Genomic DNA, 25,054 nt, shown 5'->3' on the forward strand with positions numbered 1-25,054 from the left:
CTAACGAGCAAGTTCTAGTTCCAGCTTACAGAAAAGGAACCTGAAGTTCAGAGCAGCGAACATCTCAGGATTTGAACGGCAGCCGCATGTCTGATCCCAAGTCAATGCTCTTCCTCTGCAAGCACTCCGTCTGCCTCTGCCTACAGCTCCCACTGGAGGGGCGTCCCCTGCTGCCTCTGCTGAGCCTAGTTACAGCCGTTCATTCTTTCCACATCCACTAACATCTTCTCTCGTGTCCCTGTAGCTCTCAGGTTTCAACTGCCTCCAATTCTTTTATTTTGAAATGTGTTCAATAAATATTTGCTAATTAAGTGAAAATAAACAACCACATTTTGAGTGTAAGGGGAACGAAAATAATGGGCAGTATTTCAAATTCTATCAATCTTAATCTCAAATGAAAGTAACATAAATCACTTGAATTGGGACTGCACCAAAAAAGGAAATAAAACAAAAAGGGCAGAAAAGCCAGGCTGTATTTGAACAGTTATGACAAATGTGTAATGAAAAGCACTTTGGGTAATATCTGGGATCACCAACCAAGCGGCAATCTACATGCAAACAAAGCCCAGCAAACCAATCTAGAAAGGAAAAATAACATTCAATATTCACGAAAAATTTCACAGAACTATAATATTGAATGTCTAAATAACACATAACTAACACGGGGAAAATATCCTGGTAATCTTAAGGAGAAAAATTTCTTCAAAGAAAGCCAGACTAACTAGAGTATGTGAGAAAGCAGAAGACATATTTTTCTTTCTTTTTTTTCTTTTTAAGATTTTGTTTATTTATTTGACAGAGAGACAGCCAGCAAGAGAGGGAACACAAGCAGGGGGGAGTGGGAGAGGAAGAAGCAGGCTCCCAGCAGAGCAGGGAGCCCGATGCGGGGCTCGATTCCAGGACCCTGGAATCACGCCCTGAGCCGAGGCAGACGCTTAACGACTGAGCCACCCAGGTGCCCCCAGAAGACATATTTTTCATTCCTTCAAAGATGATTTCTTGATATTCTATTGAAAATTCAGATAACGTATAAGAAAGCAAATAAACAAAGTCCAGAGAATCAGATGCGGCTTCAGGTTCTCACCTCATACACTCCTCTGGTAATGAAGCTGAAACTTCCTTATCACAGAATCAGGCTTTTCAAAATTATATTATATTAATAATCTTTGTAAATTTATACATTCCTAGCCCAATTTGGATGCACCATCATATGCCACCCCCAATCAAGTCTCATTATGTTAAAGGATTAATGTTACAATAATCCAAATAATCCTAAAAGAGATGATTATCAGTTAATCCCGTCTTGCAGACAATTCATGGTTTCTTTTTTTAAAGGCAGATACCTAACTAAATGCAGACCTTAACAGGGCGGAGTTCAACATGAAGATGCAAGATGCCTAGACAGACAACTTGGAGAGGAAAAGAAGAATGCATAAAGGGAGGTGAAATATTGCTGAAGACCAGCTTTGTTTTGCTTACGCTAGGCCTAGGACATCAACACCGAGATCTGAGAATGGGGGAAAAACAAAACATACTAGTCCAGATGGCTTCTAATTAACTTTCTATTGACTCTTCTCTTCAGTGACATTCTAAAACCAAGTGGGTTTTAACCAACTGACTGATCCTACTAAGTAACTTATAACACATGTTTTAAATACCAAAAAGAAACAAATTAATTCTGTAACTGGGGGCTCTCTGCTGCAAAACTCAAAAAAGGGATACTAAGTAGTGTCACCCAGAATGAACTCAGATACTTTTTGGATTACCATGTGATAAATGACCCTAGTAACTTTCTTGTAAATTCATCATGATTCTTTTAAAGACCTTACTTTTAAAACTTAATAAATCCACCTAAAATACTATATTAAGTATACTATCAAAACTTTATAGATACAAGTCTACTTAGAAAACGTTCTGTAGTATTTGTCAGGCATTGGAAAGTGAATGACAATGACCGAATAGCAGTTCTCTGTAGGTAGAAAGAGGCGAGAAGCCCTCCCATATCACTTCGGAACAGTATCCAAAAAGGAAAAGAAAAGGGGGAGAAGCCTCTGAAGGAGTAAAGAAAAGCTTTCTTAAAACTAAAACAAAAGCTTTATGTCACTTTAAGTTTTATCTTTGTTTCTGACAGACCAGTGTGCAGGGTCATAGCAATACAATGAAATATGACCAAATAATAACTACATGCAATTGTTTTCTATTTAATTTCCAGAAACTTTTTCTTTAAAAAAAAAAAAAGAGAGAAGAAGAAGAAAAGAGGAAAGAAGTTTCTTCTGAAACTGTTGATTTCACTTCAAAGTCTTTTAAAAACCCTCAATCCTCCCAGAATGGAAAGTGTTCACCTGTGACCTTCTGCCTGGATTTCTTCGCTGAATCTACTGAAAGTACAGCGTGGGGCTCAAATAGAAACCTGAGTCCCTACTCTTCTCATCACTTGATAAGAGAAGAAACAAAAGTGGCTTTTACCTCTAATTCGCCCAGAAAACAATTCTTTGTGTACCTTTGTTACAGGAAACTCCAGGAGACAAACGGTCCTTGTACTTCTCTGGGCGAGGGAGAAACTACATACGTTCTGTCAATCTTATTTTCAGATAAAAATGAACAGCCTTTGACCAAGCAAAACAAAAACTGGAGAAGCAAAGAATAAAAATGGGGCTCAATTCTGAAAGATTCCTTAACCCAGGAAAACCACCTAATACCAGTGAGCTCGCCTGGAAAAATTGCTAGCACCATATTCAGCTCCCCAAGAGCAATTAATAGGAAAATCTTGACACTTAAGCTTGATGGGTATAAAGGCCTTGCAGATCAATCTTCAACAAACTGAAGTAGTCTTCATATTAACTACACACTCACCGATCACAACTTGTATTCACAGAAATCCTTACTACACATCACCTCAAGCTGATTGATAAATACCCGAAGGGTTTAGCAACCACTTCCATAAATTCTAAGTTACCTAATGCGTCCTTTAAAGACAGAGCGAATTTGCATCTGGGCACGGCATGTCATTCCTTTGGCTTCTTTTCCCAGTCTCTTCCTTCTATGTACCTTGTTATCCATCTTTGAACTGCTTGATATAAGTACCTTACAGTTTAGTACAGTGTAATTCAAAATCCATATTTGTCATAGACCCTGGGTTACAAAGAAGTATACAAAGAGTTCCAGCTCTCGTGGAATTACTGTCTAGTTTTAATAATATGATCACTATTAAGATAGTTGCAAAAAATGTTAACAACAGCTCAGAAGATGGGTATTTGGCCCAACCTGGAGCTTCAGGAAGACGTCTAAATCTTTAAATATCTCTTAAGTTTTTAAAATTGTGTTTGCTTCCTTTTTTCTGATTTCTAAAATAATATGTTTCCATTATTGGAAATTTGAAAACCATGGACAGCAGACAATCACAATCCATCTTTAAACCTATCAATCATGAATTAGCACTTAACATGTCAGTATATTCTTAGTTTTTCTCTGGGTCTAGATGAATGTATTTGTATATATTTTTCACAAAATTTAGGAAACACTGTATATATGTTTATATATATATATATATGTTCAATCAATCAATCATCTTTAAAATCTTATTTCTGTCCACATCAGTCTTCGAAGGAAGAACTCCAAAAACATGACCAAAAGCTGCATAACTTTTATCCTATGGATATGCTGTAATTTATTACAGTATAGGCTTTATTTTTTCTGATTAATATTATAAATAATCCTGTTTGAACAGCCTTATATCTATTACTTGGCCAAATCTGCTTTTTTTTCCACACCCCAGTCTAGCATGTACTTGTGGAAACATCCCCTTCCCAGGACACAACTCATCACTCACTCCCGGGGCTTCTGTTATTTTCAGGATTTGCAATTTCCTAAAGGATGTATGAAAAACGGTGGTGCCAGCAAGTACCCTAATTGTCTTGAGGAACAGCTGCTTGGAACATAGAAGAGACAGATCTGTCTCCTACCTGCTCTCCATTGGGAGGAGCGACTCCACAAGGTTGAGCGTGGGGTGCCTCCAGTTGCTTTTCTCTCTCTCCTCTAAGACTGTGGCACAAGGTTAGCTGGCTGTCAGCTTCGACAGTTGAGGGTTTTCACCTTGCTTTGTTTCCGTAATATTTTTAGGAAATGGCGAGCAGTTATACTTTGCTACCATTTTTGACTAAGATTCCAAGGAAGCCTTGGAAAAGGCAGAGCCAGGCAAAGATGGATGAGGAAGAACTCGCTGAGAATCCTAATGGCAGAAGCAAGGAAACCAAGGCGTAGAAACTGTAGCGTATGAGGGCAACCATGGGCACTTCTTTAATGTATAAACTTAGAGGAGGGAGAGAGGAGACACAAGGCTGGAGATAGGAGGGGTAGGCAGGTCACAGGTGCTACAAGCCCTGCAAAGGACCTCAGACCTTAACACACGAAGAACCAGGTCTGTATTCCCATGGATAACCTTGGTGTTACCGGAGGCAAGGGGACCAGTCACAAGGCTAAAATAATCCCTGAGGAGAGAGATGATAAAACCCGAACTTCGGCTATGAGACACTGAGAAGGAAAAATCAGTTGCAGCAGGAAGCAGATTTAGTTACAAGCACTGTTCACTGGTTCATATTTTCTGCCTCCAGCCTCAGTGTGCCACCAGAACACTGTGCCTCCTCGAAGCTCAGGTCAGTGTAAGTAGAGAAGGAAGCCCAAAGCCACATATCCTACAGGCTTCATGGTTATTTGTGCTGGTGATAAGGGCGGTCGCAACTCTGAGGGCTGGCAGGTTACAAACAGCGCTGAAAGTACAACTACATATCAGCTCCAGACAACAGGAAAAACACTTGTGCCTCTGTTGTAAAAAAAAAAAAAAAAAAAAAGAGAAAGAAAGAACAAAAGAAAGAAAGAAAAGAAAAAGAAAAAGAAAAAAAGTGAAGAGGCAGCTTCAAAGCAGGCAGCTGTGAAGCGTTTCCTCGCCACTGCTGTGCACTGCTTCTGTCTTTAAGAGATCACGTGGGTAGAGCTGCACACATAAAAATGGTTTCATTAAAAGCCTCCAGTCATTCATTTTGCTTATTAAAGCCACTCCACAATGATATTCACAATGGAACTCTCAGCTGTCCCTAGCAATGACACTAAAATACAATTAATTCCTCTTCCCGAGGAGTCTATAGGTACGCGCTTGAGGTATTGTGTTAATTGCCACTGCTTCATACCATGGCTTCAATTAGGACTCAAAATGGGAGCAAGACAAACATGGATCCCATTAAGTTCCAGAGGACTTAAGACTGAAGTTTCTGCCCCCACCGACTCCCCCCTCAATCCTCACGCTGATTAAAAACGCTGAAGGTTCCATCTGGGGAACGACAGTGACATCCAGTGGCCACGAACTAGAACACACCAGTTACAAAACGTCATTATATGAGAGAAGGGCAAATATTTGTTGATGTACTGTTATTTTAAATTCAGTGTCCATAAAACTGTGTACAACTGGAACCTCATCATAACATGATCTCAAATTAGGCTAATCAGAGACTCATAACAAAATCAGGATGTTTCCCTGCCTCTGATGATGAACTCTGCCTATTAAAATTCCCAGCAGCATATTACTAATAATTATTTGCCAGAAGAGATGAAATACTGATATTATATTCAGAATTCCAAATGTCATATGACCATTTATGTTGCATACATATTCCAGGATAAGTCATTTCCAATGTGATCCTCTTGCTCTGCCAAAAGAAATAGCTGGCTCTGTTATACAGTGAACCGGGTTAGATCAGTTGGACCCGGCAATTTCAATACTACCTTAGTAAGAAAAATTTATCTGAAAATGTTTTCAAGGGTTCCAGATTTTAACCTGTACTCATACCACAGATGAGAGACAAAGACAGAGAGTGAGAAAGGGACAAACCAACCACGGGATCCCAGGAACATGAGGGGAAACAAACTCACTTCAGTGGAAAATGCAGAGACTTTAGAATCTGAAAGGACCTATATTTGAGCAATGCTTGACTCTGGGCAAGGACTTTCATCACTGAGTCTTTGTATTCCTATATGTCAAAGGGAGATTAGAAGACACATCTTGCAGGGTTGCTATGAGGCTAAGTGATGAGAGCGTCTATCAAGATTAATGTTAAGCCTCTCACTCCATGCCCTGCACATATAAGATGCACGTTAACAGTAGCTATCACACATATGCATTCATATTAAAACTACTACTAAGACTGAAGTTGCGTTTGCCACAGAAAATGTCACTCTGAAAACAGACTTTCGATTCCATAAACCTACCATATTTTGAATGTCAAGTGCTCCTCCATCTGACTTTAGCAATTTGTGATGTGTTTTAACGGATCAAAAGCAACAATGGCAGCACACTTATTAACAAAATAAAACATCTCTGACACTTTCCTAAGCTTATGTTGGTCATTAAAGTGACCTCAAGTACAGGAAACGCTTAACTTTCATCTATCCGAGTCACAACGTTCTCACCTGGAAGGCTTCTGGTTCTCACAAATACCATACCTCTTACCAGTGTAGACCACCCTATGCAGACGGTCCAACAGGGCATGTGCAACTAGGAGAAAGACAGATGGGCCAGGATTGACCCTGGAAGCTGCCGGAAATTGGATGTAGAAGCAAAACAAAGTTGCTCAGCCTCGGAGAGGTTCAATTCTGGCCTTCTGAGTAGTATACAGTTGACTCCTGAACGATGTGAAACATAAGGGTGCAGACCTTCCCTTGCAGCCAAAAATCTGTATGAAAATTTTGACTCCCCCAAACGTAACTACTAATAAAGAGCCTACTGTTGACTGCAAAGCTCACTGATGACATACCCAGCCGATTAATGCATATTGTGACGTTATATGTACTATATACTGTATTCTTACAAAAGTAAGCTAGAGAAAAGAAACGTTATCAAGAAAATCATAAAGAAGAGAAAAGAAATGGACAGTACTGGGCTGAATTTATAAAAAAAAACAAAAACAAAAACCCACATATTGTAAGTGGACCCACGGAGTTCAAACCCATGTTACTCAAGGGTCGATGGTACTTTCAAAACTAAATCAGGATCATATTGCTGTCTGACTCCAAGACCTCCAGTCACTTTTTCTCTCACTCAGTGTAAAAGTCAAGCCCCTCCGTGGTCTAGGAGACCCTACACAAGCTGGCTGGCGGTAGCCCTACGGAAGTCTACTCCATCACCCCCCACCTTACCCGGAAGGGCTGGCCTCTGGCTGCTGCCTGAACACAAGCACGCTGCCACAAATATTCTCCCAACATCACGCTTCGGGGACAGCTCCCTGACCCCTCTAAAGAGCATCTCGCACTCACCCTCAGCGTGCTCCTTCCTTCTGCCCGGCCTTCCTTTTCTCCGCAGTACAGGCAACTCCAGCTTTTCCAAAGTTCACATGACACCACTTTGCTTTTGCAAAAGACCTACATTAGTATCTGTTTTTGCTAACCAACAGAAGTCCAAAGATGACTTCTGAGGTGTAAAGTGAAAATGCCATTCAGCAATTGCTTTGCAGGGAGCCCTTATAACGGCCACACGCACCACGGAGCGGCAGCAAGAGTGGTCCCGCGAAGCTCCTTCCAGGGAACCACACACAGCGTCTCAGCATCAAGCCCCCATAGCTCTGAACTTCGTGAGCATCTGCGCTTTATCTTGATTTACTTTGCGCATCTGTTGGCGAGATGTGTCCTAAGATACCACAGACTGCTAAGAGACTTTATTTCTGGGGTCTGGGAATGCTCAAATATTTTCCCATATAAATTAACGGTAAATGCTTCTTTGCTTTACACCATTTCAGCTTACAAAAGTTTTCACAGGCGTGCTCTACTTTCACATAACAGGAGAAACCCGCACTTATCACCTGAGGGATTACAAATTTTAGTCATGTGTCTCGTATCTTTCTCTTCCCAGGAGATGCAAACTCGCAAGGGCAGTGTTTTTTGCCTATTATGTTCATACTGTATCCCCAAGATCCACACACAAAATAGGCTTGGTATAAAACAGTCAATAAATATCTGCTAAACTGTGTGAGGAAGTCAACAGAAAAAGGCAGGGAGAGCTCCTAGTGTTTGTGGAATCTATAAAGTGAAAAGAAAAAAAAAACACTCAAGATGTATTTTTGGGTGCACACACACACACAAAAAGAAGGTAGTCTACAAAAGTACACACAGACTATGTATTTAGGTGCACGCATGCACACAGAGAGGGTAGTCTACAAAAGTACACACAGATTATGTTAAAACACAGAAATTAAATTAAAAATAAATAAGAAAATAGAGATATTCATTAGCTATCATCATCTAATGTTTAGTGTATCTTTATTGAAATAAAGCAGCTAATAAATAAATAAGCAAAAAAATATAAGCTGGTAAATCTAATACGCATTAGTATCTGGATAGCATTATGTCAGCAATTTTTCTACTGTTTAAAGATATTATCTGTGGGGCACCTCTGTGGCTCAGGCAGTTAAGTGGCCCTGGGACTGAGCCCCATGTTAGGCTCCACGCTCAGTGCAGAGGTTGCTTGTCCCTCCCCCTTCCTCCCCAGCTCCTCCCCTGTCATGTGTACACAGGACATGCTCTCTCTCTCTCAAATAAATAAATAAAATCTCTTTTAAAAAAGATATAATCTGAGTGAAAACAAAAGGCAAGAAAAAGAACACAAGAAAGCTGTGGAACTCAATTTCTTTCTCATAATCTTTGGTCTAATGCATGGTTGATGAAGCCAGGAGACAATATTCTCACATCTTTGATTTTATTTCAGCATGTCCAGAAAATACAGTAATGGAAAAATATATTTCTATTTGATGCCTAAACGTTTAAATTTAGTATGTAACTCAAATTAATTCTCAATGTTCCATTTTAAGCCTCCACATTGAAAGAACCTGTGCATTTTATTCCTTAATATAACTTTCCGTGGTCTCAGTGAAAACTGGTGTTTGATTTACACAGCAGATTTTTATTATCAAACTTCAGGCTATCTGTTAGGGATAAACTGTAGTGACAATAACTTAAAAAATGTAAAGTTGCTCCAAAAGAAAAAATTAAGGGCATAAAATACTGTAATTACATATTATGCTAATTAAGAGCTATATTCTCACAAGCATATGTAAAACTAGTTTAGAATATGGTGGATATTTATTGAGAGTTAACACTATACTTATAGGAGATGAATGGTCATGAATAGAAACTAAATTAGTCACAAACAGCAATGCAGAAAATATTATGTTGAACTTTTTCTGCCCTGGGAAGACGAGAAGGCACAGGGCACTGGCCAGTACGGCATACCTTCAGAATTCAGGTTTTCTGTGAACGTTACTTGATATGAAGCGGGGGGGAAAAAAAAAAGGATTTTGCAGGTATGATTAAGGGATCTTGAAATGAAGAGATTATTTTGGATTATCCGGGTAATCTCCAACCGGTACCATTTTTACAGGAGAGAGGCAGAGGGTGACTTGACACAGACAGAAGAGGGAAATCCATTTTGACCACAGAGGTAGAGAAGGAAGCGATGCAGCCAGAGGCCAGCATTAACTGGAAGAGACAAGGAACAGACTCTTTCCTCGAGCCTCCGGAGGAAGTGCGTCCCTGGCAATACCCTGATTTCAAGCTAGTGTCACTGATTTCAGACTTCTGACCTCCAGAACTGGGAGAGCACCAATCTGGGTTGTTGTAAGCCACCAGGTTCGTGGTCTTTTGTTACAGCAGCCACAGGGAACTCATATGGCATCCAAAGGATCAAATGGCATGACCGTAACAAACTCCTTTCCTTCTCACTACTTATTATGGGAACATGTTTTTTAACACTAATATCTGTAATAATAAGAAGAGGTGAAAAAAAATTGTTGCCAAATTCTCACTCTAGTAGAAGAATGAAAATCTTTAATACCTTATTAAAAATATATTTTTAAAGATTACTCTTTATGTTTATGACTTTAAAATGTAAAGGAGTTACTTAATTCTTCAAGAAAAATTTAGGGTACACACACCCATAAAGAGAGCCACCAGTGTGGATCCTTTCCATGTCTGCATGACAACCAATTTAAAAAGTAGTTCAAATAACAGCTTATTTTATTAACTTCTCAAAAAATGTTCATTGTGCTACCAAAGATTTATCTATCAATTTGGACTCTATGTTTTGGCTCCCAAATTCTCATAGATCATTATTTAAATAAAGAAGTGTGGGAAATGTGCAATACTTCTACCCTTACTTTCATTTTGTTACATTCTTTGTCTCCCAATCACCAACACCAAAGATAAAGAAAATGACTATTCATAATTGTCTTCTATTTTTCTATGTCTGAAGAAAATCTTTGCCATATGATTGAAACTATAACAAACAGAAAAGCAATGATGTGGGCTATGGTTCTGTATCCTTACCTAGACCTATGTGAGGCAGATGCTCAAAAAGGGTCCAGCTGTGGTCATCAATGTAATGATTCTTCAGGATCAACAGCTGGCAAACATCTCGGGCAGTTATGTCACTGGGTACCTCTAAAGCCCTGCTGGTTTCATCTTCACTGTATACTTTAATTACCTGCATAGGTAGAAATAAGAAAATGAGCTAATATATCCTATTAAAAATATCATTCTAATAAGTCATCAAACTTATTGATTGAGTTGATTACAAAGTCCTTATATGGGTTTTTGTACATGTAATTTTCTAAAACACTGAATAAATGTTGCCTCTCCAAGCCTTGTCACCTGTCAAAATTGCTTTGTCCGATAACTTCCACCTTCTTCTCTTCAGCGTCTAAATGAGAGGACATTCAGTGACCATTCGATGTCATTTCTCTACCATTCCGGTCTATTAAAAAGCTACATATCTGTTAACAATATATAAAATGTTCAATTCCATATTTATATCCTGTAAATTATCCAAGTAACATGGTCAATTTATTCCCAGATATATACACGTAGTAAAAGCAGTAAGTAAAATGAGCCTTTATGAAAAGATGTCTCTATTTCAGGTTATAGAAACTTTAGCAAAGACTGGCTAGATGTATACCCGATCCTTTTTCTTTTTTCCTTTGCAATTAGTTGTGTCCATGGGATTGAGTTTTAGTTAATGAAATGTAAGCACATTTAATGTTGCACTTTCAGGGCTAGTCCATAAACACCTATCACATATTGTTGCCCATTCTCTTATGTTACCCTCCCACTGAGTGGAAATGACAAGGACCGAGAGGGGAAAAAAGCCATGGGACAGAAGGAGTCTTCATCCCTTAATGATCACATGAAAGCAGCCCAACTAAGAACACCTATATAGAACTTTGACATGAGCAAGAAATAAGCTTTTACTGTGTTCAGTTACTGTGAATTTGTAATTATCTATTACAGCAGCTAATGTTACCCTAAATTACACAGAATTAGGGAGAATTTCATACACAACACTTCCCTCAACATTTACCAAGTTGTGCTATGTGCTAGAATTTCCACTATTATATAATCATTCCACTAATTATATCAATTAATTATAAGAAGATATATACCACAGAGCAACATACACATATAACACAAGTGGGAAATGGTAAGAAAATCACTATAAGAAATACACTTGTTACAAAAATATAGACATTTCAACATTTTTAGTAATTCAAACAAATGTAAATTAAAATGATATATTAATTCTGTCCTACCAATTTTTTAAATTACACTTAATTACAGTGCGATGAAATACTTGCTCTCTTACAGTGATGGGAGTGATATAAATTGGCAAAACTATTTTGTACACCTGTTGGAAAGTATTCAAAAGCATTAAAGGTCCTTTCCTTTGACTTAGTAATTTCACATAAGTAAACTATCTCAGTAACTCTATCCTAAATGTGGAAAATGGCTTCATGCATAGACTGATCCAGCAAAGCATTACATATCATTCTATCCATCTAAATATTCAACAATGAAAGAATGGTAAATGACAGTATTTTCCTAGAATGGAATATTATATAGTGCTTAAAATATTATTCAAAGAAATGATACAGGAACTTTTAAAAATTCTTAGGTAAAATAAAATCATGACACCAAAGTATATTTTGCATGGTACAGGGCAAGTTTCCTTGTGGGACCGGGCACCTACCAGGCACACTACCCGTCTTCTTCTAACAATATTCTGATTGCCTTTTAGAGCACACTCCCTCCCTCGCCGTGAGTCTTAGTGATTGCAGTAGCCCCGCCATCGGCTCAGCCACGGAGAGCTGCAGTTGTGGGGACTGACTGGTGAGAGCCAGTTGTTAAACATTCAGGAACTGCAAGCCAGGCATCCGTCTTGTAATCAGCCACAGTAGGAGCATTGGCTATATATATATTTTAGGGCCAGTTTACCAGTGCACCACTGCCTCAGATCTGATAGTTATCCAGACTGATCAACCAGCACCCAGAACCCCTCTGGCAACAGTAGTTATTTCAGAGAAGGGCTTATGACCCAATCAGAGCCAGTTTGACACCATTCTAGGTATCTGTTCACAACACCATACAGTGAACCCTCTTTTCTACTAGTCTGATGTAGGACGAAGCTGTTACTGTTCACAAAGAGAAAGACTGTGGGAAAATGAGGCCCACTTGGAATAAGCCATGCTGAGAGACAGAAAGAGTCCGGAGAATATCTCTGAGCTCCTGGATCAACTGAATTTGATTTCTTTGTGTTTTCATCATATATGTGCTGTGAGGCTGTAAGTGTCTGGGTTAACACCCACCTCCTTATCTCGCTTGCTCTAGCCGTGGACCCCCTCCAATTCAGTCTCCATACTGCTAGCAGAATAAATTTGCTAATTGCCAATTCAGTCAGCTGGATTAGTGCCTGCTACTAAAGTTCTTCAATGGCTCCTCACTGCCCTAACTCAAGCAGCTCATCGTATTTACTAATACCCCTTACAAGGCGCATATCCTTTGCTAAGTGTTTTAATACAACGCTGTCACAGAGACTGTTGTTTCCTTCAGACAGCTTAAAGTCTAGCAGGGAAAGCAGTACTTAAAAAAAATAATTATAAACGAGGGCATAAAAATGCAGCATATTACTAATCATAAAATGGGGTTAGGAGAGACCTGGAAGATATCTGTGAAAAAGTGATATTTAAACCAAGGCCTGAAGGAAGAGTGGGCAATAGCTAGGCAAAGAGAAGGTGAAAGCACTTCAAGCTAAGGGAACAGAAGTCCCTGGGTGCACTGGGAAAGAAGGAATTTGGCAGGTTCTAAGGCCTGGGAGGAGTCAGGGATGGCAGTTGCAGCAAACAGCAAGCCTGGTCCTAAGGAAACTGAAGTGGTAGGCAGGATGGTGGTAACAGGGATACACAGTCCTACGTTCAGAACTGATTTAAGAACCACTGAGCTCTTAAGTAGTAAACGAACACAGAGACATGGATATATCTGGCGAGGGAGAAAAGAAAAAACAAAGGAAAAAGAGAATCTAGGACTGAACCCTGAGAAATACCAATATGTAATGGTGACTTAGAGGCAAGAAAGTCTGAAAGATCAAGCGAGGTAGAAAGAGCACCGGGAAAATGGGAACCCATGGCATAAAGCCCAAACTAGCACACACACAGCATGTAGACCCTCCAGGAAACCAGCCTACAGAACAGGGCATTCTGTGATCCTAGCCAGATACGACAGGTACTTGCAACCTGTTCTTTCTTAGGTGCGTGTGAGTTATCCTCTACTCGGAATCGACACTTCAACCTCTAACAACACGCTTTATTTGGCCAATTCCTACTTATCATTTGGCCCCAGTTTCCATGGCTCTGCCCTCAGAAAGGCTTCCCTGACTGCTTTGTAATTTACAGTGCCCTTTTTCCATGCTCTTATTTTGTAATCTTCTATTTGCATGTCTTTCTCCTCGATGGTACTAATAAATTCCTTCAAGGAAAATCTCTGCTTATTTATCATTTGACATCATATTTCAGGTACCTAGCCCAGGGCAGTGTATGACTTACTAAAGATTTTTGAAACAAATGAACTTTGTACCCCTGTAGTGGCAATCAAAGTGTTTTTGACATAGGAGGGACTCAATACATGTTTATAAACTTTACTTCAAAAATATTGTGTCACAAAGTGTGTGATTAAATTGTTATGCTTGGTAAATTAAAATCCTCATTCTACAAAGGGGGCCTTGGATCATTTTATTACTGTTTTTTTTTTTCTCCTTAAAATCAATGGAGAGAGGAAAGATCATCTAAGCCTTAACTCTCTAGTAGAGTTGAATATGCCTCTTGCCAAAAGTATTACTACACAAAACTGTCTTATTTAAGAAAAGAAATCAAGTCATCTGAAAACCTCCATACCTAGTATGATTTAAACTAAATTAAAAACGTGATCAGGTAAGAAAACAAACAGCAGGGCTGTTCTTAAGAATCATTAGAGCAAAATAGTGGTATCCTGTCTCCTCTACCTACTGAGTGGTAAAAAAGAGATTTTAAAATCATATAATTATGCTACTTAATAAAGGGACCTTATAACTTCCAGTTCGGTGGTCCCAATTCCCAGCTTGCTTTAATAAGTGAAAAATAGGGGCAGGAAAATATTATTCATATCAACTGATCATTTGAAATTATATGCCAGTAGGAAGAAATCCTGCCTGACGCTAAAGAAGAATAGGAACTTTCTTTGTTTCATCAATGAATAAATACTTGACCAGCAAGAAAGACATGTACTGATAAGGTCTGTCCATAACATCCCCACAGCATAAACAGAGAGAGTGCCCAAGGACGGCCGACAGTGTACACACAGGCTGTGTTTAGGCAACCCTTCCATGTCACTGTCATCCTGACAGTCGGGCAACCTTGGCCTTTGGAGTGGTTTACAGCTTCAAAAACTGCGCTGGGAACACGGGGCATCTAGCAGTGCAAAATGTACTACACAGACACAGTCACGCCTGCAGGGGGTGTGCTCGAATGTGGGGGGAGCAGTTTGGGCTGACATCTTTATCAAGGTAGTTTATACACTTTATACCTCAATTCCCCTCGATTGCCCTCCATAAGAGTGGAGGCAAGAGATTAAACACTTTTCAAAGCAGTAGACACAACAACGTTCAAATACATAGAGGTGACAAGACACGGTTAACTTTTTAGAAGAAAGCTTGAGCTCCCTAAATCCTTGAGACTAAAAGTGATAAAATATTTAAAATATAAGACAATGGCTATTTCTGAAAAATAAAGAGATCAAATTTGAAAGTCAATTCAGTACATATCACCTTGCCCCCCAAAGCATGCATCGTACTCATCTGCTACAATCACCAGAAATTCTAATTCTCAGAACAGATTATTCAAAAAGCCTTGAGAAAGCACTGGGCAGGGGCCAAACCGTCAGCCTTCCTCCTGCTCTCTGCAGCCCTCAGGAAGGAGACGGCATGGGACAGCTAGTTTCTTCCCAAGCTGGATTCATCCTGGAATATGCGAGACAAACTCAGGGTTGTCATCTGGTCATGGGGCAATGTCACTGAGCAGAAGAGGGCAGTGGACTCCTTGGTAAGTAATTAGCTACAGGGTAGCTTCCCCCCACCTACCCTTTGTTTTTTCAGAGATGGGAGGAGGGAGGAGGAAAAATCATTCAGCAGGTAAAACGTGAGCATGGATTAAGCATATATGACCAAGAATCCACAGAATGAAGTGAGAAAAATTAAAAGAAAAGAAGAAGGAGGTGGAGGAGGGAAAGAAAGAAAGAGGAAAAGAGAAGAAAAAAGATCATTGGGACATGGTTATCGTTTGTGTCAAAGTTTCTACTTTGGGAAAATTTAAATTTAATTTTTAAATTAACTACATTTAAAAACTACACCTAATATTTAATTAAACATTGATTCTTGTTCATTACTATTTAACTTAAAATAATTTAAACAGCACATTTAAATACCAAGACCTTACCATGATGAAAAGTATATAACTTCTAAAAAGAAACATTAATTTATTAATCTATTAATTACATATGCTGTTTACATATGGTTAATAAAAAGTAAAAAATAAGGCTCATAGAGGTGTGATGTCACCTAGGTCCCGAAGTAAAGCTTATTTCTACAGCTCTTTAAAAGTTTGCCATCCAAGTACAGTAGGATTATAAAGCAATCTTTTAAGGTTTCCAGGGTTTTTTTTCCTATTATTTTCAACAGACAGGCAATGTACCTAGATCATGAGAAATATTTTTGTATCAAGGTCAGAGTAGCCCTGGAATTTTACATTCTTCTAAATAAGGAATGCAGTGTCCTAAGATAAAAGAAGACATTCTTAGATATTTTGAATTAAGCAACTCAGTGTGTTCCCTTGAAGGAAATGGAAAATAATATATTCAGTATTATTTATTCCAAATCTCTAACAAAATGATATATTTTAAAAACAAAACCTGTTCCAAAAGACCCAAACAGCTCAAGGAAAGCTACTGCTTCTTTATTGCCACCTTGTGTTATTTTTCTAGCTGTCAAATATTTATTAAGAGCAAAATAGTACATAGTTTAGAGAAATCAGGTTGTAGAGTGTCTTAAATTCTCTCCACTAAAAAATATTTCAAAAACACATTTTGCTTGAGCATGAAGAGTACGCATTCAGTTAGTTATAAGATATTAACTCAAAATAGATATTGTCACCAATTTCAGAACTACAGAAAATGACCAGCACAAACAAGTCCATTCCATATCCCGTGGCTCCTTTTAAATTTATGCCCTGTAATCCTCTCCTTATTCTCTAACTCCAAACATACTATTTTTCTCAGTTTCTTGAAACAGCCATGCTCCTTCCTGACACAGGGCCTTTGCATACACTACTAGAGCTGCTTTGTACACTGTCTCCCCACCTTCTACTTTTCATCCCTCAGATGAACCATTATTTCTGTGGGGAAATTTCAATGACCCTTCCAGTTTAGTTCAGACCCTTTGTTCCACGTATGTGTGTCCACAACAACCATGTAATTACTATCCATCAGCCTCCAGTGCTCAGAATACTGCACGACAGCAGAAATGATGTCAATGTTTGCTTCCCATTGTGTCCCCAGCAGTTGCTACAGTGCCTGGCACACAGCTGAAAACCAAAACTATTCTTTTAGTGATGAATGAACCCATCATGCACAGGTCTGTAGAAGACAACATTAGGGATTCCAAAACAGTAGCTTTGAAACCTCATAGGGTTTGGAAAACCCCCAGGGGAGGAAAAAATACATTGAGACCAAAGAGAAAGCATAGGGAAGTTTTCATAAAATCTGTGGACTGAACAAAGGTGGATATCCACAAAGGTGGATAAGGTGATTTCTCCGGCCCATTTCAATCCTGGTATTCTATGAGAATTCAAAAAAAAAAAAAAAAAAGGGTCAGAGGACATCTGGGCAGGACAGATATTTATGAGCAAAGACACCAAGGACTTGAGAAGCAAAAAAGTATGCATGCACCAATAGACAGGCCACTCTGCCAAGAGCAGAGGGACTAAGTTATGAGGAGCAGGTGAGGACGTGCAGGGGTCAGGAGGCCTGCAGAAGGAGGGTCCTCCCCCAGCACTGCTGGGGACTGGTTTCTATCAATGCAAACTAGTGAGGAGGCCACCACAGATGGGATCATTTTTTAGATACACAAATGACAGAATGCCTTTTCTCCATGGTTGGAAATAGAGAATTAAGTTTTAAATGATGATTTTAGAAGACTATGATTACAAAGTGGTAAGAAAATAATGATAAATAACCACATGATGACCTAACCATTTAGAAGCAGGTTCCATAAGTAACATACAGCCTACCCTACAATGGCCTATTGACCAAACTGAGGTTAATTTTTCTTTCACATTCAAAATCAGAGGCAGACGGCTCTGAGTTCACTGAGGCAAGTCCATCACGTCACCACTGACTGAGCCAGGCTCTTTCCATTAGTTTGCAGTCCTCAGGGTCACAAGCTGGGTCATCCCCACAGCATCTCTGTAAAAACTCTGAACATGTCTACATTTGTATGCCATTTCATCTCAACGGGAAAACCACAGGGCATGCCTGGATACACAGATAAACAAATCCAGAGTTGAAGGACCTCCAGAAGTTCTCATCAATTCAAAATGTAAGGATAGAGATTTAGGATGTCTTAATTTGTTTCCCATCCAGCATCGAGACGAAGGGGTCCCGTGTGGAAATGGCCCACGGCTGGCGTGGTGGGGGACTGAGCACTGCCACACCTGACAGTATGGAAGAGCGACACTGCCAAATTGTGACCTCGCCAGGCTTCCAACCAAGAGAAGAAAGCCAGTCTGCAGGCCAAGGGGGATGCAGAAAGTCTCCTTGATGCCCCTCTACTTTATCTGAGCCTCCAACTCTGTTCCTGACCGTTGCTGCTCTCCTTCTCAGGCCAAGAGCCCCACAGGCTGCTCCTTCCTTGGGCTTCCTTTCTTCCTCCAGGGTAGCAAAGAAAGACTCAAGTGGGGGTTCAGTTTTGCAAAGAAGAAGTTGGAAGCCCTTTCAGTGTGCTCTGTTATGTGGGGGGGAGGGGGGAGAAACAGCTCCAATTTCATCATAAAAGAAGGCAAACATTAAAAACGAAGTCTAAAGATATCCTAAACCACGCATACACACATCTACATATGTATATAGACGTGTTATTTTAGGACCTAAATCCAATATGAATAAAGAGGGTCAAATCCCAAATCCCACACTCATGTTTCCAATGACTTCATCAAAGGAGTGTTCTCTGAAGCCTCAGTGTTTTTTAAACTCATGTAATTCCTGTGAAGATGCCAGTGCTGACTAATTCATCTTTGAAGTAAAAAAAAAAAAAAACCTTCACAAGTGCTAATGCTTATTCATATTTAAAGCAGAAAACCACTGGTCATGCTTATGTTGGACACAATGTTATTCCAGTATCTCATTTCAGGCTTTAAGCAATCGTTTATTCCCAGAATACCCATAAGACATGTCTAAGCTAAAAAGTTAAAAATGGTGTCACACAGTGAGAAGGACAAGTTGGGGAGGGGTGGCAGAAGGGTTAAGAAGCGAGAGGGACAAACAGGAAGAGAGGAAAGAGAATATTTTTTAGTGCCCGGGATACACTGGACTTTTTACTGTAATTCTTGGGCTGCCTGGCATTAATTGAAGCACTTTTAGGAACTACCTTGTTTTACTAATTTTTAAAAGCATGCTTCCTCACATTTAACGTCTCTGAAACTTGGATGTAACTTACCATCAGTGGTATGTCAGATTTAATTGGAAACATATAAAATAATGACACTTCTTGTAATTTAAAGTGCCATAGGATCAATGAAATATGCTGTGTTTAGCCTTTCAGGGACATATGGGAGGTATTATAATAGTATATATAGTATACACTTTTTACAAAATATCACTTTCTAGACCTCACATTCCCATGCTGTGACAGCACTAGGGGCAAGTGATTTATAGCCACTTTTGTCATTTTACTTTTCCTTCATTTTTCTAAATATTTATTTTATATCAGTGCAAAACACATATAGAACACATTCCTGTAAAAGAAATGTAATCAATACTGTTCGAAACACAAAATAGTAAAGGTCAAAAGGACTCTTGGAGAACCTCCACCGAAATCTTCTCATTTTACAAACAAAGAAGCGGCTACTGAGGAGGGTCTGATTGCCTAGGGAAGCCCAGCTATTCACGGGCACAGCCAGCCGGGGCATCTGTCTCTGGGCTCCTACCTCACCCTGTTCTTGCCACTCTGCTCCTCCAACTTCCATGCTGCGTGAAGCCGCTGCGTCTGTATGGAATCTCAGATAAAAGTATCAGATAACTAAAACCACAACATGAAGATGCAAATATGTCCCCATGCACCTCGCTTTTTGAACATCAAGACATGTCGTTCTTTGGGTTTCACTTTTCGCAGCATTAACTTGCCAGAAAAATGGCATGTTCTGAAACAGCCAGCAGAGGGAGTCTTGACTTCCCAGTGAGCACAAATAGAGAAAACAGGATGTTTTGAAAATTACAACTTTCACATTGTTAACCCTACGGAGGTCCTATTATAATTACAAGCTTTTAAAAAGTTTAAAGCCATTCTAAAATATTCTTAATAATTTGAATGTTTCAGATAAACCCTGTGTACATCTTCAATAAGGATTTTTTTTTTTTTTTGGTTCATATATATACACTATACACTCACACTATATATAAAATCAACTCAGTAACAATCTTTCCTAGAATTCAAGCTGAAAGTTGTCCCTGGCATTTTAGAGAGGTGATGTCAAAATATTTCTTTGAATCTTGATGGAACGACCCAAACGAATCTGACTTCTGAAACTATAAAATAAAATTCCTAATATTTTCACAAACATAACTGAATGTATATGTCCAAACATGCACGGCCGATCAGGAAGCGTTTATATTCACTTTCTGACAATGGCATTTGTGCCAAAAATGATTTTCGAATTCCTCTTCAGGAACTGTCTGAAGAGCAAGTATGTTTAATAACCTCCAGGGGTAGAAAATCTTTACCTTATCCTCTCAGAGGGTTCAATATCTGAAATTACCAAGTCTGGCTTCTTTCTTCTGCCAAAAAGAGATTATTATTTTCTAGATTTGGCTTGGGGTGCTGCGGCACAGCCAGGAGAGCCAGCCCTGAGACTGCCCCCAAGGGAGAGTCTGAGACAGTTGATCAGCCCGATGATTTTTAATCTGCCTTCATTGCCAAGTGCAGACCAGGCATTGTGGTTTACAAAACAACGTGAGTTGGGACTCCTGGGTGGCTCAGTCAGGTAAGTGTCTGCCTTCTGCTCAGGTCACGATCCCAGGATCCTGGGATCAAGCCCTGCATCCAGCTCCTTGCTCAGCAGGGAGCCTGCATCTCCCTATGCCCGCCTCTCTCTTTCTCTCTGACAAATAAATAAAGAAAATCTTTTTTAAAAACACCAAAACAAGAGTTACGGCCCCATTCACACGGAGGTTCTGCCCAGGTGTTCATGGTGATGGTGTACTTTGAAGTCTGCTCTGTGATCAGATCCTAAACCACCAGGGCACCAGTGATGAGTCCTAGATTCCTCATTCCATAGAATGGGCAAATAGCTGGCAAAGTGATAGAACTCAATTAATATAAGTGATTTTTACTATAAATTTTTGAAAGCAAAAAAGGAATTTAGTAAGTCTCAAGAGACTCCTACAGTCCCACTGAGCTCTATGGAGCTCCGACATACGGTTTAGTCACTACATCTTTGAGGCAAGATTGAGTGCGTACCAAGGGAAAAGGACAAGAGGGAAAAAGAGATGCAGAAAGGTGGGACTTTGTGCGATGAGAAGACTGCAGGAGGGGGCAGAGCGCACTGGGAGAGGCGGCCTCCTGCAGGCATGGCACTGACCCGGAGCTCAGTCCTACCTGGTCACTGAGCAGACATGCGCTTTGGGCAGGACACTTAACCACCCCCCACCCCAAGCCTCACATTCCTCATCCCAAACTGGATTCGGGTTCTTATGAGGCCTAAAGAGAATGCGTCGTCAGAGGTGTGTGTCGAGGGCAGTGAGTATACCAAGTTGTCCACAGCAGCAAGCTGGAGCTGGATAAAACGTCATGAAGAGGCAGGGGTGGACCAGCGGCGGTGGGCCCTGAGAGCACGGCTTTTTACCCCAGCTGTGAAACCAGGGAAGAATGAAGCGAATGCAACAGGGAGACAAATGTATCAACTAATAGTAATTACGTACCAACTTTGTACCTTTCCTATGCTGGGCACTTGAGTCCAGAGATGATCAAGTGACACAGCTCCTGCCGTCATATAGTTAACATTCCAATAATGTCACCTTTGTCTACTGAAACAATGTCTTTGTATTAGGCACAATTTTACCTCTTTCAAATACATAACCCTGCCTGATTCTTCCCAGGACAGTGAAAGGAAAAACAAGCTAACCTATCTTATTATAGTTAAATCTAGGTTCCCAGATTTTTAAAAAAATTCACCAGCATTTAGTAGTCGGATTAATTTCTTTAAATTCAATTAGAGCCCCCCCGCCAAAGTTACAGAAAAGGAGCTGAGGGAACCGGCACATGGAAGGCACACCGTCTTTCTCTCCCTGGCTGCATTATTTCAAGGACAACTACTTTTTGTTTGATTCATTTGTTACAAGGGAATTTTTAGATAACTACCTTAATAGGATAGGGCACAAAAAAATTTAAATTCGTAGTAATAGGGAGATTTTAAACTGTTTATGAAACTAACAAAACATGCCATTTCATAGATGGTGGGGGGGGGGATAGAGTTTGCTGAGCTTCTACTAGGTGTCAAGTACTACTTCTAAATACTCATCCTATATAACCCTCACAACTGTTCTGTGAGGAGGCATCACTACCCTCAGCACAGAGAAGCTGTTTTTCAGAAAAGTTTAAAAGAAGGCACCCGAAGTCACACCCCTGGTCAGTGAGAGAGCTGAGCTCAAACTCAGAGCCTCCTGGCTCTAAAACACACAGTCTCTACGATACCACACTTCCTAAAAACTCACTTCTCAGGAAAAGAAACATTTTGTGAAAACACAAAATCCATTTGTCTGTGTGGTACCTTTCCTGGATGGATATGCAGCAAAGTTACCCTGTAAACAATTAAAAGGGCAGAAGAAAGATCAAGGTTTAGCAAGAATGAGAACTCCGGGTAAACGGCAACAATCATACTCATTACCACATCACAACCACCTTCCAAGCCAGCCAGCCATCTGCGGGTTTCCTTTACCCTCCCCTCCTCAGGAAATCTACTCTCTCGCCATATACTACACCTTCTCCCGTCCCATGCAAGTAACAGAATACACTTGTTTAAAAAGCATAACCATATTGTGTATCTAGAAACACAATAATAAAAATCCAAGGGACAAATATTTACGGAACACCTAATATGTTGGAGGCACTTGTAGTGGGATGGCGAGCTGCCCGCCAAGAGCCCCTGTTCCCCTCTTCCTTCCCGGTGAGTCCTGACTCTGATGAGAAGGGCACTGTGTGTAGCTCAAGGCCGACATTTCCTGGCTTCCCCTGTCACCAGGGTTGACCACATGACAGAATCCCAGCTCGTAAAATTTAAGTAAAATCTCCTGGTTACCTCAGGGTGCCATGTTAACATCAGACAGAGCAGGCCGCCATGCCCTTGGTGCTTCCCAGTTTGTATGCCAGGAATGTGAACAGGATGACTAGAGATTTGCATTATCTTCCCATAAAAGGAAAAGAGACCCACACTAAGGAAGACACAATAGAAAGCAAGAAGGAGCTTGGTTGCCTCAGGACGTTGTCATGCAGCTACATTAGCTGTGGACGGAGTCTTCTTGTAAAGTGAAAGAAAAATAAATCTCCCTGTTTAATGTGCTGTCATTTCAGTTTTCTGGGTACATGAAATGAAAATCCAGCTCGTAACTGACAAAGCACTTTATTTAAGGAGTCTCTTAAATTTTTAAAATCTGGATGTAAGACCAAAACAGACACATTTTGCATTTTGAAAACCAAATAGTACAAGATTTATAAAAAACAAAAACAAAAACAAAAACAAAACAAAACAAAACCAGACACACAGAAAGCCTGCCTAAAAGTCAAATCTGAGTCGTCAGAAAGCGTAAGTATGATCCACAACTATGGAAGGCGAGTAAGACTTCAGTATCAGAAAAGGTAATCCTAAAACTGATGTCACGCGGCAGTACGTACTGAATTAGGAAACCGGGGGCAAAGCCACGTCCACGGATACTGAATCAAGACACCACTAAGATGTGCTGAGAAAGTCCTGAAAAGCTTCAGAATGGTACCACAGCTTGAGCTGGGACACAGACAACAGCCTCTGGGAAAGTAGACCGAACCCTGGAGCTGTCTCCAGGCCATGGAGCATAAAACTGGGGGCAGATGTACAGAGGGACCAACATCAAACAGTGTTTCCAGCACAAGGAAGAAAGGCACGTACTGAGCAAAGGCTTCCCACAAGGCTGGCGAAGCCACCGTGCACCCAGGCCCCAAAGCACAGGCAATACGTCCATGTGGACTGATTTTGTATAAACTTAAAAATTTCTGGGCAAAATAGTGATATGAAAATCTGTATTCTTTCATTCTTTACAAAATTATTTTTAGAAAGTCATAGCAATGATTCTAACTGTATGAGGAAGGAAATGAATATAACATAAACTATTCCCTTGTATAGACAGAGAATTGAATCTTCTGATAAATGGCATTGCTCCATATTATACTCATGAATTTCAGATTTTCAAAAGGATTTGAATCTTGAGGAAAATGTATTCAAAAAATTATCCCTTTTTCTCTCAGAGATTTCAGAAGATGCTTCAGGATCATGTATGCTTATGAATATCTCTCATAATTGTAGTACAGATAAAAAATGCAGAAATGTTGTAAACATAATTTGCAAAACAATGTAAATCTGATCAAGGCATGAAACATGCCTACTCACAGAATCAGAATACGGACATCTGGCCTTCTGATCTTGAAGGCTTTCTATAAAAAGAATACGAATTTTATATTACACTTAATGTATACTTCACAATCCTTGAATCTTTTGTTAATTCTCTGGGACCTTAAAATAGTTTCTTGATGTAATGTACCAATCTAGACAACTGGGTATAAATTCTCTCTCTCTCTCTCTACACACACACACACACACACACACACACACACACACACACACACTTTGCTGCTTACAATTGCTTTCTGAATAAAATGTTTTCTACACTAGAACATATGGGAGTTGGTGGAGGTGCAGAGGGAGATGAAAGGATTTGCCTAAGCTAATTCCAGACTAGAAGTTGAATGGCAATTATACACCCCATAAGGCAATTTCATTAACATATTAATTTCAGGAGGTAACACATATCTAGGAGAAACACACTGGAAGTCACAAGACCTAGATTCTATTTCTAGCTTTGCCAATGACCTTCTGGGTGACCTTGCATAAGTCACTCAACACCCAAGAGACTCAGACTTCTCTCATTAAGAAAAAAAAAAAAAAAAGATATAACCTAGTAGTTATCTGAGGAAAAAGCTATGAGGTAAAAGATTCATTCAGAGCATTTGGTGAGGATGTGTGAGAGATACGATGAAATCTTCGCTAGAACCATGATTAACCAGAATCAAGGAAATAGGACTCTAATAGAATTGGAGGAAACCAAAAATTGTTTCCTAAAAATTTACTTGATAGAAAATCTACCAAAA

At 39.8% G+C, this 25,054-nt stretch overlaps 1 protein-coding gene across 4 annotated transcripts in view; it reads right to left on the reverse strand.

Moving 5' to 3' along the window:
• The window catches only part of GRB14 (growth factor receptor bound protein 14), a 109,996-nt gene that overhangs the window by 32,014 nt on the left and 52,928 nt on the right, over positions 1–25,054 (reverse strand). For all 4 annotated transcript variants that reach the window (XR_006408799.3, XM_026492669.4, XM_044381524.3 and 1 more), the window contains one exon: positions 10,363–10,519. Coding sequence is in view for 3 of the 4 variants with exons in the window: in XM_026492669.4 (XP_026348454.1) it covers positions 10,363–10,519 (157 nt within the window). In the remaining variant the exon portion in view is untranslated. The remainder of the gene's footprint in view (positions 1–10,362; positions 10,520–25,054) is intronic.

Source organism: Ursus arctos, unplaced genomic scaffold, assembly GCF_023065955.2.
Source record: "Ursus arctos isolate Adak ecotype North America unplaced genomic scaffold, UrsArc2.0 scaffold_1, whole genome shotgun sequence".
Taxonomy (NCBI): domain Eukaryota; kingdom Metazoa; phylum Chordata; class Mammalia; order Carnivora; family Ursidae; genus Ursus; species Ursus arctos.